Source organism: Cervus canadensis, chromosome 1 (assembly GCF_019320065.1).
Source record: "Cervus canadensis isolate Bull #8, Minnesota chromosome 1, ASM1932006v1, whole genome shotgun sequence".
NCBI lineage: Eukaryota > Metazoa > Chordata > Mammalia > Artiodactyla > Cervidae > Cervus > Cervus canadensis.
The window spans coordinates 64,609,771-64,626,389 of NC_057386.1; the positions used below are offsets into that span (position 1 = coordinate 64,609,771).

General features: G+C 38.5%; 1 protein-coding gene across 4 annotated transcripts in view; it reads left to right on the top strand.

Moving 5' to 3' along the window:
* Positions 1-13,223, top strand: part of FBXW7 (F-box and WD repeat domain containing 7) — a 216,734-nt gene extending 203,511 nt beyond the window's left edge. For all 4 annotated transcript variants that reach the window (XM_043484526.1, XM_043484518.1, XM_043484546.1 and 1 more), the window contains 7 exons: positions 1,546-1,669; positions 3,461-3,597; positions 4,547-4,660; positions 5,871-6,052; positions 8,051-8,276; positions 10,101-10,311; positions 11,324-13,223. In XM_043484526.1, the coding sequence (XP_043340461.1) occupies positions 1,546-1,669; positions 3,461-3,597; positions 4,547-4,660; positions 5,871-6,052; positions 8,051-8,276; positions 10,101-10,311; positions 11,324-11,592 (1,263 nt within the window). In that variant the 3' untranslated portion in view covers positions 11,593-13,223. The remainder of the gene's footprint in view (positions 1-1,545; positions 1,670-3,460; positions 3,598-4,546; positions 4,661-5,870; positions 6,053-8,050; positions 8,277-10,100; positions 10,312-11,323) is intronic.
* Positions 13,224-16,619: the final 3,396 nt, after the last annotated feature.

The following is a 16,619-nucleotide window of genomic DNA, read 5'->3' on the forward strand; positions in this document are numbered from 1 at the left end:
CATTTGACTATTCTAAATATCTTGAGCATTAAGTAGCGTTTCTTTTCCACAAATATAGCTTTGTACCTGATAATTTCTATGTTAAATATCAATTTCACATAGAAGACTAATAGTATGATATTAGACTGACACTAAGGGAGGCCTGATGTGCTGCGATTCATGGGGTCGCAAAGAGTTGGACGCGACTGAGCGACTGAACTGAACTGAAGAAACTTGCTTAGGCTTTGATTGATTGATAATTTCAAAATTAAGTGGTTTATGGAATATCCATTAAAAATATATTGTCAAGTTATATATGTGTGTATTTGTATATGTGTATATGTATATATGAATGCACACACATATATATATATATATAGATTGTTGAATATAGTTATGCCTTTTTATTTTAAATGAGTTTCCATATATAATACTGAATGGTCTTTTCTGATAGACCAAAAATAATTATTCCACAAAAATTTTTTCACTGTCATTTGCCAATAGGAGTATTAAATTGAATACTGACTGGTTGAAATACTTTCTATAAAAGAATGTACTCAAGAAATATGTGATTAATGATGAACTCTATATATAAAAAGTCATTGGGAAAGCATAATTTACTTTATGTAATTCCTCTTTAACATGAAAAAGTTATTCAGAATATGCTTTTACTCCCTATATGAGCCTAGGCCCTTTAAATGATATTTTGTCTTAATCAGGTTAGTTTACATGAAAAACCAGCTTTTTTGCTCTGTTTAGTTCATTCTGTCCTAATATCGTAATTTGAATTTTTATGTGATTTATGAGGCTAATTGAATGAGCATAGTCAGAAGCTGTCATTCCCCTTTTCCTGCTGTTTTATTTATTTGACTTGACTTTACACAATGGAAATAAATTGATGGTTTGCAAGTATTATAAACAAAAGTTTTAAATCAGTGATATGTCAAAGACCTAGCTCAAATACACAACCCTACTTGGCCCATCAAGAAAGTCCCCATAAGCCTTATAAAGGAATTAGAACCCAATCACTTTTATAAGCCTTTGTGATTTATAAGTAGAGGGTGTAAATGTTTGAAAAGTTCATCATTCTGATATAAGCACTTTGATATGATAAAGAACTATGAATTATATAATTTCAAAGGATTCTGAAATCATGCCACACAGAGTATATAGGAATCTCATTTCTTAAATGAAATTATATTTTAGTAAGGACATAAAAAGTTAACATTTAAAGAACTAATAAAGTAAAAAAATATATAAATAGATTTGATAAAATTCTTGAGTCAGGGCTCACAGAGCAAAAGCAGGAGAAAAGGCCGATGGGTTTAATAAGTATTCCTTGAAGAGGTAAGGAGTTACTAGGGTCAAGTTCATAAAAACCAATAGCATATTTTAAAATCTTGTGTGTATTTGTTAAAATTGAATATTAGAAGGTACTGCCTTTCCATAATACTAGTAATTAGAATGTAAAATTATCTTACATTTATCTATAAGCACTTTATCCTATAGAGAATATTTTCTAATTAAAAAGAGATGCTTGGTATGCTATGCTTTTTCTTTTCATAGCTGGCACTTTATGTGCTTTCATTCCTGGAACCCAAAGACCTGCTACAGGCGGCTCAGACTTGCCGCTACTGGAGAATTTTGGCTGAAGACAACCTTCTCTGGAGAGAAAAATGCAAAGAAGAGGGTAAGGTTCAAAATCACAGAGAGAAAATGTTTGTGGTTTGAAAAAGCAGAGTGATTCTGAAAACAAAACACAACAAAAAAATAGTAAGTTTTATGTGCTTGTAGGATAAAGTGGTGGATCAATTTAAAAAACAACTTTGGCAGCCTAACAAGGAATCAAGACTGCATCTTCATTTACATTCACCTACATATATTAAATCCACAGGTTATTCCACATGTTCAGATGAGCCAAATCTTGGCACTAACCCCTTTAATGAGCACTGTAACTAACAGTGAATATATCTGATTTGCTTCCTAGTCTCCAGTAGAATTAATAAACAGTGAGAAAGTCAAGATGAAGATAATATAAACATAACCCCCAAATTAAATTAGCGATTACATACTCAAATTATAGTCTATTCATTTCTTCCACAAATATTTATTAAACACCTCCTATGTGCTAGATCACTCTCATAATCTCCCCACCATGGAGCTTGTGTTCTGAGACTTGTTAACAAAAAAAAAAAACAAATCCCCTTTCTTACTAATGGAGTAGGTATCATGCATATTAATTCAAGAAAGAGCATGTTTTTTCCAGCAGGCATCTAGAAAAATACTATTTTTGAAAAAAACTATGCTAAAATATTATTTGCCTTCAACAAGCAAACTTTTTAAGAAAGAATCATGGAGGGTAAGACAGATGCGCAGCCTGTTCTCTTGCACCTCATGGAGATCATAGTGGATTGGGCAGCATTGATGGTTAGTAAAGCTGGGAGGTGAAGATCCAGAATCCTTGGTTCCTCATCCTGCTTCTGCCCTGTCTGTGGCTTGGACTGATCAGGAAACCCTTCCTTCTCAAGTCATCATAAAGTAGGATTACTTATGCTTGCTTTACTTTCTCTCATAGAATCATTGTTTTAATGACCTTTTTAAAAATTGTGATAATTTATGCATAAAATAGAATTTATCACTTTCACCGTTTTCAAGTGTACATTGCAGTGGCATTAAGTACATTGACATTGCACTTGGTCATGCAGCCATCGCAACCATCCGTCGCCAGAACTTGATCATCTTCCCCGGCTGCAGCTCCGTATGCATTTAACAGTAACTCCTTATTCCTCCTCCTCACAGCCCTGGAAACCACCATTTTGTTTTCTGTCTGTATACATTTGACTGCTCTAGGGACCTCATGTAAATATAATCATACAATAATTGTCTTTTTATGACTGTCTTATTTCACTTAGCATAATGTCTTAAAGATTTGTCCAAATGTGTCAGAATTTCCTCCTTTCTTAAGGCTAAACATTCCATTGTATGTATATACCACTTTTTTTCTCCATTTATCCATCAGTGGTCACTGGGTTGCTTCCACCTCTTGGCTGTTATAAAGAATGATGGTGGGAACGTGGGTAGACAAATAACTATTCAAGTCCCTACTTCCAGTTCTTTTGGGTGTTGTATCCAGGGTGAAATTGCTGGGTCATGTCACAATTTTATGTTTATTTTGAAGAATCGCTATACTCTTCTCCATGGCAGCTACATCATTGTACATTCCCACAAGCATTGCCCAAGGGTTCCAATTTATGCACATCCTCACCAACATTTTATAGAATTATTCTAAGAGAGAAATTAAATAGTCAGTGTACACCATGCCATACAGAATGCAAAATTTACATGATTGTTTTGTCAGAACAGTGTCAGTGTTCTGCATTTCGGTGGTTTCGAGCATTGGAGAAGATGAGATACATTAGAAAATGTGTAATTTGTATTATTGGTAAAGGCAGTTACACTCTTTAAATGTTCTGAATTTCAGGTATTGATGAACCATTGCACATCAAGAGAAGAAAAGTAATAAAGCCAGGTTTCATACATAGTCCGTGGAAAAGCGCATACATCAGACAGCACAGGATCGATACTAACTGGCGGCGGGGAGAACTCAAGTCTCCTAAGGTAACCGAGCAGGGCGCCCTCTGTACCGGGGCGTTCATCGGTGTTACTAGCGCTCAGGGTGCTCACTGCCCGCCCGCGGTGGGAGTGGACAGCCCGTCAGCAGGAAAACAGTGTGTTTCTAAAACACAAGAAAATGTAGCTGACAGTGTTCCTCTTTACTAATTTTTCTCTAGTCTGACAACTAACTGTACTTTGTACTTGAATAAAATTGACGACTAATTGTACTTGAATAAAAGATGAGTTGATTCACCTGTTCTATCTATTGTATGTAAATGAAAATTTCTGAATATTCTGTTGAATTTTGTGTCATGCTTATACCTAAAAGTTTGTTCCCTGTCTGACCAAGCATGATTTTTTGAGGAATGCCCATGTTTGGGGGGCTTGTTTGGTAGCTTTTGTGTGTTTTAATTTTATAAATTTAAGCCTAATTCTGATTTTCTGCCTTATACCATTTCAAGTATATAAAGAATGGCAAAAATGCCTGAAATTCTTGGCTGTATTTTTTTAACTGAATTAAAAGCGATTTGGGGAGACATTTTGTCTTCATACATACATGTTATGGCAGACTTTTTTGTTAAGTTGAAAAGGTTGGTGAGTATTGTCTTTCTGCTTAGTAGGTGCTTTTGTTTTTTTTGTGTCAAAATCGCATGGCTGAAGTGCATATTCTTTTGGTTTGAAAAGATAAAATAGACGGTATAAGAGACATGTGTGTTCAGACCATCTTTATGAGGTTTTGATTGATTTTAGTAGTTGGTGTCTCATGTATAGGTAGTAGAATATGGAAACAATAAAATGTTTAATACTTGATTCATCTACCAGGAAGGATACTTCATATTTTATATAAATTTTTATTCTAGAAGTAGACTATGCATTCCTGTTGCTATTTATGGCCTCCATTTTCTTTTCACCAGTATTTAACATATTTCTCATCTGCACATCTACGTTGTAGGTGCTGAAAGGACATGATGATCATGTGATCACGTGCTTACAGTTTTGTGGTAACCGAATAGTTAGTGGTTCTGATGACAACACTTTAAAAGTTTGGTCAGCAGTCACAGGCAAAGTAAGTTTACTTCTTTCTGCACTTCATAAAGTCACTATTTGGTACATATCTTTGCAAGGATCAACCAGTGAGATGAAAGCAAAGATTCATTTTTGACTCTAGCTTAGTTTGATAGCAAGTATAAGAGCTTCTAATTTAGCTTTTTCCTTGGCATGAAAATGATGTTTCTCATGGTAGGGTTGTCATTAGTTTCTTCTTCATTTGAATAGTTGGTCTATCTTTGTAACTTAGGTTAAGATTTTACAGTTTTTTTTTGTTTTTTTTGGCCTAATTTTCCCCACTTTTATTAACCATCTAAGTTATATCTCCTTCCTTTTTAATTTTTTTCAAAAATATGATTGAGGGGTATTTTTCCTTTTAAATTTTGTTGATAACCTAACTATAGTTTAAAAGTTAAATAAATCATGTTAATTTTGATTTATCTCAAACCCTATACGGTAGAAGTTAGAGTGGGCTATTTAGTTAAATGAGTTTGAAGAAAACAAAGCAGTCCAGGCTCACTGCACATGTTATTCTTTAAAGATTCTCTTCTGAATATTTACTTTTATCTGTCCAATGGAAAATATTTCTGTGAATTAAGCAGTTGACCACCTAAAAAATAGTAGAAGAAAGTGTTGGCAGGGGAAAATCTATGTTTTAAAATGTTGATTCTTGGACAAAAATCTTCTAAATATTCCAAGTCAGATGTTACAGTTTTTAAAAACAGTTTCATATTTCCATAGTGTAATATTAGTCTTGGATTTATTTCAGAGTTTTAATGTCTGTCTTTACTTGTCTAGAAGTACCTTGCCTGGCTCCTAACTACTGCCTTGGGGCAGATTCAGATGAAATGTGGTATGTAGCCACACCCAACCCTGTTGGCATTCTTTCACTGAATCCATTCCCATGTTGCAATCCAAACCAAGTTGCAATTTTAGTATTATTATCAAAGAGGCCAGGCCAGAGCTGTCATACTTTAGCCAGAAAGGTTTACTTTCTACATCCGTTCTCCTAAATTATGTGTGTGTGTATAAAATGCAGTGCTGCCAAATAAACAAAGCAAACAAAATAGTGATGGGATCTTGCTATATTGGTGTAAAAATTATTTTCTGATATGCTAGACATTCCAATTGAGTAAATAACTTTAATCCAGATTTTAATGAGCTACTGAAATGTTATTTACATTGTTTTTCTTTCTACCTCAAAGTAATCATCTTAAGTGTTTTTGCAGTGTCTGAGGACATTAGTGGGACACACAGGTGGAGTATGGTCATCACAGATGAGAGACAATATCATCATTAGTGGATCCACAGATCGGACTCTCAAAGTGTGGAATGCAGAGACGGGAGAATGTATACACACCTTATATGGTCATACTTCCACTGTGCGTTGTATGCATCTCCATGAAAAAAGGTAGGGGAAATCCTGTAGAACTTGGGAATTCTTCCTCTGTTACTTGTGAACTTGGGGCCTGTTGTGCAGAGTTCGGTTGTATAATACTTACTGTGTCTAGTAGAGGGTGAGTGCTAATGTGCTCTTAAATTAGACTTTAATTATTCAGCTTCAGATGTTTCTCTGCTAGGAAAGCAGTGGGGTATTGCCTTAAAATCGGGCAGTTGTCATTAAGTCTCCTTCCTCATTTAATGGTGTTGTTGGCTTCCACTTTGAAATGCCTTGTTCTGTGATCTTGACTAATACCTTAGACTTTATTGTTCTAAATCTTTGATGACTCATCATGTTAAAAAAAATATTTGGGGTGGGAGGATATATTTTTTGTTGGGAGGACAAATTCAGTTATTCAGGCTTCAAGCCTCTGAGTCTCTGTAGTTACCCGCCCACCACCCCTCCCCCTCTATTGTCTCCCCTATGTCCAGACAAAAGCTGAGTGAGGCTGTGGGTTTTAACTTATTGTCATTACCTGTCACCTGAACTGGTGACTGAGCTTTCATATTGGGTCACCTTGCACACAGCTGGCAGAGAACCTCCTCTGATTATGGTAGGACCACGAGCTTTTGGGAGCCTTCTGTTGCACGCTAAATTAAGGAAGAAATCCAGTTTTCAGAGTAATAGCTTCAGCCAAACTGGACTGCTAGCCTTTTTCTTCTCAGCATCTTTGCTGTTGCTTTTATTTCCTGCTACAGAGCCCTCCTATTAAAAGTCCTTTTTGTCTTCCATTGGCGTCTCTTCATGGTACTCCTGTTAAACAGATGTAATTTCTATTTTGTCAGAAAAAGTCTCTCTGAAGAGTCCTTACAGTGAATCCACTCCAGTTTTTACTGTTCATTCTGTCCGTGGCATTCTTTATTAAGAACCATTACATTAAACTTATTTCACTCTAGGTTTGTAATACATGAAGAAAAGTGCCTTTTTCACTTGTAATTTGCATCTACTTTGAACAGTTGTGCTCTACAATTAAAATTGGGGGAGTTGGTGTCAAGAGACCTTGAATTTCAGTTTTCAGTATGTTCTGACAAATGCCTCAGTGCTTCCATTTTCTACTCTTCCAAACATGGAAAGTGGACTTTCTTTCTCTCTTAGGAATAACATTAAAGACACCTGAGTTTTCAACTCTCCTTTGTAATCCAGAGGTGATTACAGTATTTGTATCACTCTTGTTTTCGGAAGAGTATCACTTTAATAATCTTGGGTCAAACTTTTAAGGGATTTCTGTTGCTTCTACATGTGTATCTTCTAAAATCTGTGTATCTTAATGCCCTCATAGCCTATTGAATATTTTAAAATGTAAGCATAAGCAACCTTTGTTTGAGGACATATTTAAAACTGGTTAATTTAACCAGAGGATATGGTGTAAAGCACATATCTTTAGCAGTTTAAATTCCAAATTCTGGCTTGTTTTGTTGAGACACTTCTATTGAATTTTTTCCCTAGTCATAAAGGGAATGTGTGTTCATATTAAAATTTGGGGAAATGGGAGAAAGAATAAAGAAAAAATTTTAATTTTTCAAAATATTAATACTACCACCTATTAACATTTTATACGTACTACCTACACTGGCATCTTATTTCTAAAATCAAGATCTTGTTGTATGTATTTAGAACTCGCCACATGTTCTGCTAATTTTTTATCTTCATCTTCCTTTGCTTCATCTTCATTGTATCTAACTATAATACAGTAGTTTTCAAACCGCGGGACAACAAGGTGCTTCTGGGTCCCTCATAGGTGGGGGAACCAAACAGGTAGAATTCAAGGCTTTCCAACTTCCCATCCCAAACAAAGTAACTCAGCTTTCATGTGTTTATATACTGAGGTTTGACATAGCATGTATTTATTTTGAAAACAGGTGGTTTCTGCTTAAGAAAAAGAAAAGAAGTTTTAATGACCACTGACTTTTTATGTATTGTTTTCCCATGATTTTAAATTCTCATATATTTTTTCTGTTATACCCACAGAGTTGTTAGCGGTTCTCGAGATGCCACCCTTAGGGTTTGGGATATTGAGACAGGCCAGTGTTTACATGTGTTGATGGGTCATGTAGCAGCAGTCCGCTGTGTTCAGTATGATGGCAGGAGGGTTGTGAGTGGAGCGTATGACTTCATGGTGAAGGTGTGGGACCCAGAGACAGAGACTTGTCTGCACACGCTGCAGGGCCACACCAACAGGGTCTACTCACTCCAGGTAAGACCTCACGCTCGCGCTGCTGCGGTGCTCTCGTAATGAGTCGTCATACTGTCTCATTCAGTAATTGCCAAACTACTGATCCTGTACAGCCCAGAAACAGAGGAATTATTCTGCTGTTTACATTTACTTTAAAATTGGCACGAAGAAAGCATGCATTTTGAAATTATTTAAATGATTTGTTTCCATTTTTCTATGATTCATTTTCCTCTAAAATCAAATATTGGTCTTGGAACCTGAGATTTGGGGGCCCTAAGTTTTCCTGTGTTAGTTAATGGGGACATACTCTCATAGGAAAATAACCTGGACTTTAATAAACTCCTTAGCACAGGATTAATTTGGCCGGAAGCTGCCCCTTTGCCTTGATAGCTGGAGGTTGATGGAGCATGTAATTGTGATTCTGTCCCCATTCACAGTGGAAGTGGGGCTTCTGCACAAAGCTGCTCTGCACTCACAGGGCTGCCGGGTTGTGGTCATAAAGGAGGAAATTTGTCTTAAACGTTTTTGATTTGTTTTTGTTTGAGCCTGATATCCTAGAATAGACTGCCATATTTTGACATAAACAACTCGATTATTAGCAGGTTTAAAAAATACGTCTTGTTTTGTTTCCTGAAAGACAGCATTTTCAATTAAAAAATACAGTTGACTCTTGAACAATGTAGGAGTCAGAGGCACCACCCCCCACCACCACTCCAGTCAAAAATCCTCACATAGCTTTACAGTTGTCCCTCAGTGTCTGCAGTTCCACATCCAAGAGTCCAGCCAACCTGGGACTGTGCAGTAACATAGTAGGTATCGAGTGAAAGAAATTTGTAAGTGTAGTGGACCCTCCCAGTTCAAACCCATGTTATGCTAGGGTCAGCTGTATTTCCTATTATTATTACTTATGTAGCTTGTTTACCAATTACTGCCCACTAGTGATCAGCAAATTAGTACATGGGCCTAGAGCTCACAGTTCTGTCCTTGGAGTATTTGTTTCTTCATGGGATTATGTCTATGTCGTGAAATATTGACATAAAATAAAGATGTCTGTTAACTTAGAAAAGGTTATTAATTTGGAGGAGAGGGAATTGGCTATGGTTGTCTGTATGTTTTGTGATATGTTCAGAACCTTAATGAATATAATAACCTCACTTAAATAAACCCTTAGATTGAGAAAATAGGTAGGAACTTTATTATCGATCTGGGAATTGGTAGATATTTGTTGACTTTTGGTCTAGCTGGGAAGTTGGAGAAGAGGTGCCATAGATAGTTTGCTTTTGTTATCAAAATGCCACCACTTCTAATTCTAGACTAATTATCTGTTGGCACATTTCCTAACTATCATTAGGTTCCTGTAAATGAAATTTTTATTTTACATACAGTTTAATGGAACTTACTTTGAAGTATCATGAAAGTTATCTCTAGCTCTTTTCTTGCCATAGATGTGGATAAGCGCACCTTGTATCATAAACCACATCAGTAGTTTCAACTTCCTGTTGGGAAGTAAAACTCAAATGGCAGTCCATATCGAATCATTCATAATATGTAGCTACTGAGAGTGGCCAGATGGTCTGACAATAATATGTTCATTGTGCTTCTTTAAAAATTGTTTCTGCATCTAGTTTGAAGCCACTGCTCATAAAAAATTCACATTTCTGATAGAAGCTTCTGAGAACATGCACTGGAGAGCTGCTTGGTTGCATGAAGTTTATCCTGGTACCTCATTTTGTACCTGGCATTATCTGTTTCTCATGCTTGCTCCCCTCCCTTTTTAGGGTTAAGGTCAATAGATAATATCAAGAATATCTACACTTGTAGTCTAATAAACTGTGTCTGTTGTAGTTTGATGGCATCCATGTGGTGAGTGGATCTCTTGATACATCAATCCGCGTTTGGGATGTGGAGACGGGGAACTGCATTCACACGTTGACAGGACACCAGTCGTTAACAAGTGGAATGGAACTCAAAGACAACATTCTTGTCTCTGGGAATGCAGATTCTACAGTTAAAATCTGGGATATCAAAACAGGACAGTGTTTACAAACATTGCAAGGTAAATACTGGCTACCCACCTTTAGTTGCATTCCTTAGAAATAAGAGAGTTGGTCAAAAGAGAAATATGGAACTTTTTTGTCACAGAATGATTAACCTCATACAAAATGAAAACTGATTTTGGATAAGTTTATGAGCATTTCCACTCTGAACTGACAGAACTAGGCTGCCCTAAGAAAGTGTTTTAAATTGTGTTTTTAATATAAAAGTATTTAATCACTTCCTACATGTATGGTTAACTCTACCTAACCTGAAAGAACAATGTGAAGAGAGATCTTAGCTGTATCACAGAAGCAGCATGCTCATTTTATTTGTTGAGTGATCATTTATTTTGAATTTGTAGTCCAATTTTAAATTAAAGAGCTGCCTTATTGGGGGGGAGAAGCCTCTCTAATCTGATAGGAAATTGCTTTGGCCTTGACTTAGACCCTTAACCATCTGCTTAAGTAGGATGGGAGGGCATCACGGTGCCCACTCAACTAGAGGGGGAAACGTCTGAAAGCCACTAGCACTAAATGAGGCACGACGCTGTTAACTTCTTCTGTCGTGACTAACTGCTTTTTATTGGTCAGAGCCCTTCGAAAGCGTTAGTTCTCAGTGAGGCCGTCTGGTAGGTGGTACTGCATTTTTCTCATTGACAATTTTTGTCTCTTTCTCAGAGTTTTGGAATAGGGTTCATTCAGCCTTTTGCCCCTGATTGGTCAGTTCAGAGTGGTAGGGTAGTAGAGTTGATGGTCTTCTTCAGCACAACCAGAACACATGATGTATGCCTGGTAGTGAACCATGCTTCCTGGGAGACAGAACCCTCAAAGACTAACGTTTCAGTTACAAGTAGCTACCAGGTTTTCCTACATCCCTGCTGATTCTAAAATACTCAGAACGCAGTTTCTAAATGTGCAGTGTTTTAAATATTTCATTTATTGTGTGTTCCAATGTAGATTCCACAAATTACAATCTAGCTGACCCGAAACCATGGTTTCTAACCAGTAATGAGATTCCTTGGTTTTGCCTAGGTCCCAACAAGCATCAGAGCGCTGTGACCTGTTTACAGTTCAACAAGAACTTTGTCATTACCAGCTCAGATGATGGAACTGTAAAACTGTGGGACTTGAAAACGGGTGAATTTATTCGCAACCTAGTCACATTGGAGAGTGGGGGCAGCGGGGGAGTTGTGTGGCGGATCAGAGCCTCGAACACAAAGCTGGTGTGTGCCGTCGGGAGTCGCAACGGGACGGAGGAAACCAAGCTGCTGGTGCTGGATTTTGATGTGGACATGAAGTGAGGAGCAGGAAAGGGGGCGTTGCCCCCACTCGTAGGCGACGGACTCCCTGCCCTTCCCCCTGCAAAAGAAAAAAAAAGAAAAAAGAAAAAATATCCCTTGTTCTCAGTGGTGCAGGATGTTGGCTTGGGGCAACAGAGCGAAAAGACCTACAGACGCAGAAGGAAAAGAGGAAGCGATGACAAACCGCAACTGACAAGAGAGGCGCCTGCCGGCTCTTCCCGGAAGAGGCTTCACTTTGGACTGAGGGCAGCTTTGCAACACGAGACTTTCGAAATCAAACCAGGTGCAATTATTTCTTTATTTTCTTCTCCAGTGGTCGCTGGGCAGCATTACTGCTGAGACGTCGTTACAGATTCGCTGGCCTGTTCTCTTACCACTGAGACCAAGAAGGAAGCTGCAATAACACCCACACAGTACCGGTGGACTGTCTCACCGAGAGCATCTGAAACAAAAAAAGTTATTTTTCTGGAGTGGAAAAGCTAAAAAGGAAAAAAATTACTGTGAATTGTTTTTGTACAGTTATCATGAAAAGCTTTTTTTTTTTTTTTTTTTGCCAAACCATTGCCAATGTCAATCAATCACAGTATTAGCCTCTGTTAATCTATTCCTGTCGCTTCCACATACACTCTTTAATGCCTATGTTGCTCAAAGGTGGCAAGTTGTCCTGGGTTCTGTGAGTCCCGAGATGGATTTAATTCTTGATGCTGGTGCTAGAAGTAGGTCTTCAAATATGGGATCGTGTCCCACCCCTGTACTGTACTCCCAGTGGCCAAACTTATTTATGCTGCTAAATGAAAGAAAGAAAAAAAAAGCAAATTATTTTTTTTTATTTTTTTTCTGCTGTGACGTTTTAGTCCCAGACTGAATTCCAAATTTGCTCTAGTTTGGTTACGGAAAAAAAAAAAAAAAAGACTTTTTGCCGCTGAAACTTGAGCCATCTGTGCCTCTAAGAGGCTGAGCATGGGAGAGTTTCAGGAAATAAAGAGTGACGTTTGCCTGCAAGTAAAGAATCGAGAGTGTGTGCAAAGCTTATTTTCTTTTATCTGGGCAAAAATTAAAACACATTCCTTGGAACAGAGCTGTTGCCTCCTGTTCTGCGGAGAAACTTTTCTTTTTGAGGGCTGTGGTGAATGGATGAACGTACATAGTAAAACTGACAAAATATTTTAAAAATATATAAAACACAAAATTAAAATAAAGTTGCTGGTCAGTCTTAGTGTTTTACAGTATTTGGGAAAACAACTGTTACAGTTTTATTGCTCTGAGTAACTGACAAAGCAGAAACCATCCAGTTTTTGTAGTAAAGGCGTCACGTGCAAACAAGCGAAATGAATGGAAAAGTCAAATGGTTTGCCTCATTTTCCAGGAGCCACAACTCAAGCTGAACTGTGAAAGTGGTTTAACACTGTATCCTAGTGATCTTTTTTTTTTCCTCCTCCTGTTTATTTTTTGTTTGTTTTATTTATAGTCTGATTTAAAACAATCAGATTCAAGTGGTTAATTTTAGTTATGTAACAACCTGACATGATGGAGGAAAACAACCTTTAAAGGGATTGTGTCTATGGTTTGATTCACTTAGAAATTTTATTTTCTTATAACTTAAGTGCAATAAAATGTGTTTTTTCATGTTAGTATGCCTGTTTCTTCTACTGAGGTGGTAACACTTCATTATCAATATTTAGGGTTTGTCTCTAACAGATGAAAGAGCAGAACCCTGATTTCTTTGATCCCTTGTAGTGTGTTTTCTGCAGCCAGAGGGAGAGCAGGGACCACGGGGAGGAGCAGCTTGTATCTCTCCCGCAGACAGGCTGCCCGCGAAGACATGCCTCTCTGCACACCTCTAGTGCGCGGGGGTGAACACACATGAAACCTGGCCCCTCACAGAGCCACCAGACTCCTGTGTGGTAGTTACAGCTAGGATTCCTGTGAAAAGTTCATTGTTAAAGTCCGACCACATGTCGACCGCTTACCAGGAACTTTGCATATACATCTCTCAGAAGCCCCCACACCCCTTAGAAGTAGGCAGCACTCTCCCCACTTCACAGATGAGGGCAGAACTGGGGCTCACATGGGGTAGGGGTTTGTCAGGAATCAGGTACTGGGCCAAGCACCAGGACTCACACCCATGCCCTTTAAGGAAAAAGAAACCTGGAGTTTAAACAGACTAAAGCGAGGTTTTTTGGGATGAGGGGCCATTTTTGTGGTACTTTTAGGCTCTTTTGTCACTGCTTTATTGAATAAGCCTAGCATTTTTACAGTAAGTGAAAAAAAAAGGAGGTTCGGTTACTGCAATTACATAGCCATGGCAGGTTTCTGCCATGGGTGCATCTCCAGGAATCCCAGCTAGCCAGGCCCAAGATGCATATCAGAAAGTTGACAAATACAGATGCTACTTAGAGAATACATTTCTTACAGTCACTTTGAGAATACATTTCTTACTCCTAGGGCAGCAGTTCTTGGGCCTCACTTTCCCAAAGCTGCTGAATCAGAACATCTGGGAATGAATGGGACCCAAGAATCTGCATTTAAACTAGCTCATAAGGTGGGTTGTGAACACAACTTTGAGAACCACTGCTCTAGTTATCTGGTGTATTAGTCCCCAACACATTACAGGCACGAGAACATCAGAGAGAAGTGACAGGATAAGGGAAAAGATAGAAAAACCACATGGTTAAGACCCATGGCAAAAATCACGTTAGGCTATGAGTTGCAGGTGAGCAGCCCAGCCTGCTGCAGGGTTATAGCCATGCATAGCCCATGTTATAGCTCATGGCATAGCCCAGAGCCACAGCTGCTGTTCACACAGACAACTCCGTGATCAAGAAGTTGTGATTCTGCTTGGTAGTCCTGAAACTGCTTGGTTTTTCCTAATGTAAATGTGGCTTGACTCTAATACAATTGAAGCACAACATCATCTATAAAAATGAATGTGCATTATAGGATGGAATGAGTTCACCAATAGGTCTGACTCCAAAGCCCAGTTCTGTCTGGATACAGGACCTTCATCAGATCACTTGACCTCGCGTCTCATCTTCTAGGAGGCAGAGAATCCCACCTCCTAAGGTTATTGTAGGGATTAAATGGAATGTTACAAAGCATACCAATGGCACTAAGTGGTACCTACTCTTAAAACTTTAAGAAAAGAGACCCAGATAATTCTGTCTTGCTATATTTGGGAGCAGTTGAATGTATTTGTGACTCATTCAGGTATGTAATAAAAATAGCATTTCTCTATATATAGCGATTTACTTTTTTTTAAAAGTGGAGTCACATAAATTTCTCATTGAGTCTTACAGAAACCTTGTAAAAGGCAAATATGGAGCTCTTGTATATACTTAGGTGTTCATTAAGTTTTATTTATGAATAAATGAATAATCTTCATTACAGTGAATCTGTTCCAGGAAACGGAAAATCTTAACCTCATCCTAAAGGAATTAAAATAAGAAAGGTCATAAAGGGAGCCCTGCTTGTGGCCTCCTTAATGAAGAAATTCACCACCTTATATAACTGTGAATTTTCAATTGTTTATACCAGAAGAGAGGCAGCCCCCAAATTTAGATGTGACAAGTTCCCAAAGATCAAACAATGCCTGAAACTAAAACTAAAATTAGGACACAGAGTAACCCATAAACGCCCAGAGCAGGTGCTCAGTAAGTTTGTGGAACTGAGCAAAGAGGGCTTATTTTTTTTTTTTTTTGGAATTGTTTATAATTTTGACACTTGGAAGCTCCCTTATTGCTATTTAAGAACCATAAGCTGTTTCATTAATTTGCAACAGCTAGTACACACCAATTGGTGAAGCAGATATTTCAACCTACCTACTTGTTTAATTTCAAAAGGTAATTGACATTTAGTTCATTGTGTTAATTTAACGTTTGAGCCATTTTCTCTCTGCCTTTTGAGCTAGCCTGTTCAGTCTCCTTTCTACTCTGAATTGATTAGAGGCTACAATCAAGTAACAACACGAAGACCTCTGCCTATCCCTTCCCTAAAGTGAACCGGGTCGCAGGAAGGCTTCCCTGGATCCAGGCTGCACCTCGTTTCCCACGCACTTTCACTGATGCAATCCCTGCACTTTGTGAAATGGAGACACAGGGGACGGGGAAGCTGCCTGGCAGCGCCTGCCTGGCTTCATCCCGGCTCCTGTAACTCCTAACAGCCCGTATTAATAGAAACCAGAAACAAGTTACTGGCGCAGGGCGAGGAGATTAGGTTCGCATCACAATGACTGATGCCTTCCCTCAGACACAGCTTTATTCACTTTCCTTCTGTTAGTCATCCCCTGCCCCCGCCGCCCCCCCCAGTAAAACTAGTCCACATTGTAACCTCTACTCCATCAGCTTCATCGGCAACAGAGGATTCAACCTTGTCCCTTGCAGCAATTTTCAGAGAACCTACTGGTTTATAAAGCCATCTGGAATTCTACCAGTAGTGAAAGTGGTTTAGTGTTGCTGGTGATTGAATGTGAATAAATGCTTCTGACGCAAGTTGTTTTCATGTCCCCTGTGGGGTGTGTGTGTGTACAACACACAAGAATATATTGGAGGGACTTCCCTAGCAGTCTAGTGGTTAAGACTCCATGATTCCACTGCAGAAGGCCCCAGGGCCCGGATTTGATCCCTGGTCAGGGAACTAAGATCACGTGCACCATGACAAAAAACAAACAAACAAAGAATATACTGGATCCTGGGAAGAGGCCCTTGTTCTCAGGGATGCATAATAATATTTCTGTTAAGCCTTTCACTGGTTCATCCATGAAAAAAAAGGAATGGGCCATATGAAGAGAAGATGTTAGTGGCCAAGAGAAGGTTTGCTAAGACTTCTGTGATAGCTCAGTGACCTCTGTGTGAAGGGAGTGTGTGTCCACATGATGTTGCTGAAGTCCTGCGTTAGACAACGTGTGGTAATTTGAAAAGGTGGTGCACAGTGTTACATTTTGGCATTGTCTACTGCCCAGGAGATGGATTTTAAGTTAGATCTAAAGTGCCTGCACCCAGCTCCCGTTTTGGGGGAGCGCCAGCCATCGA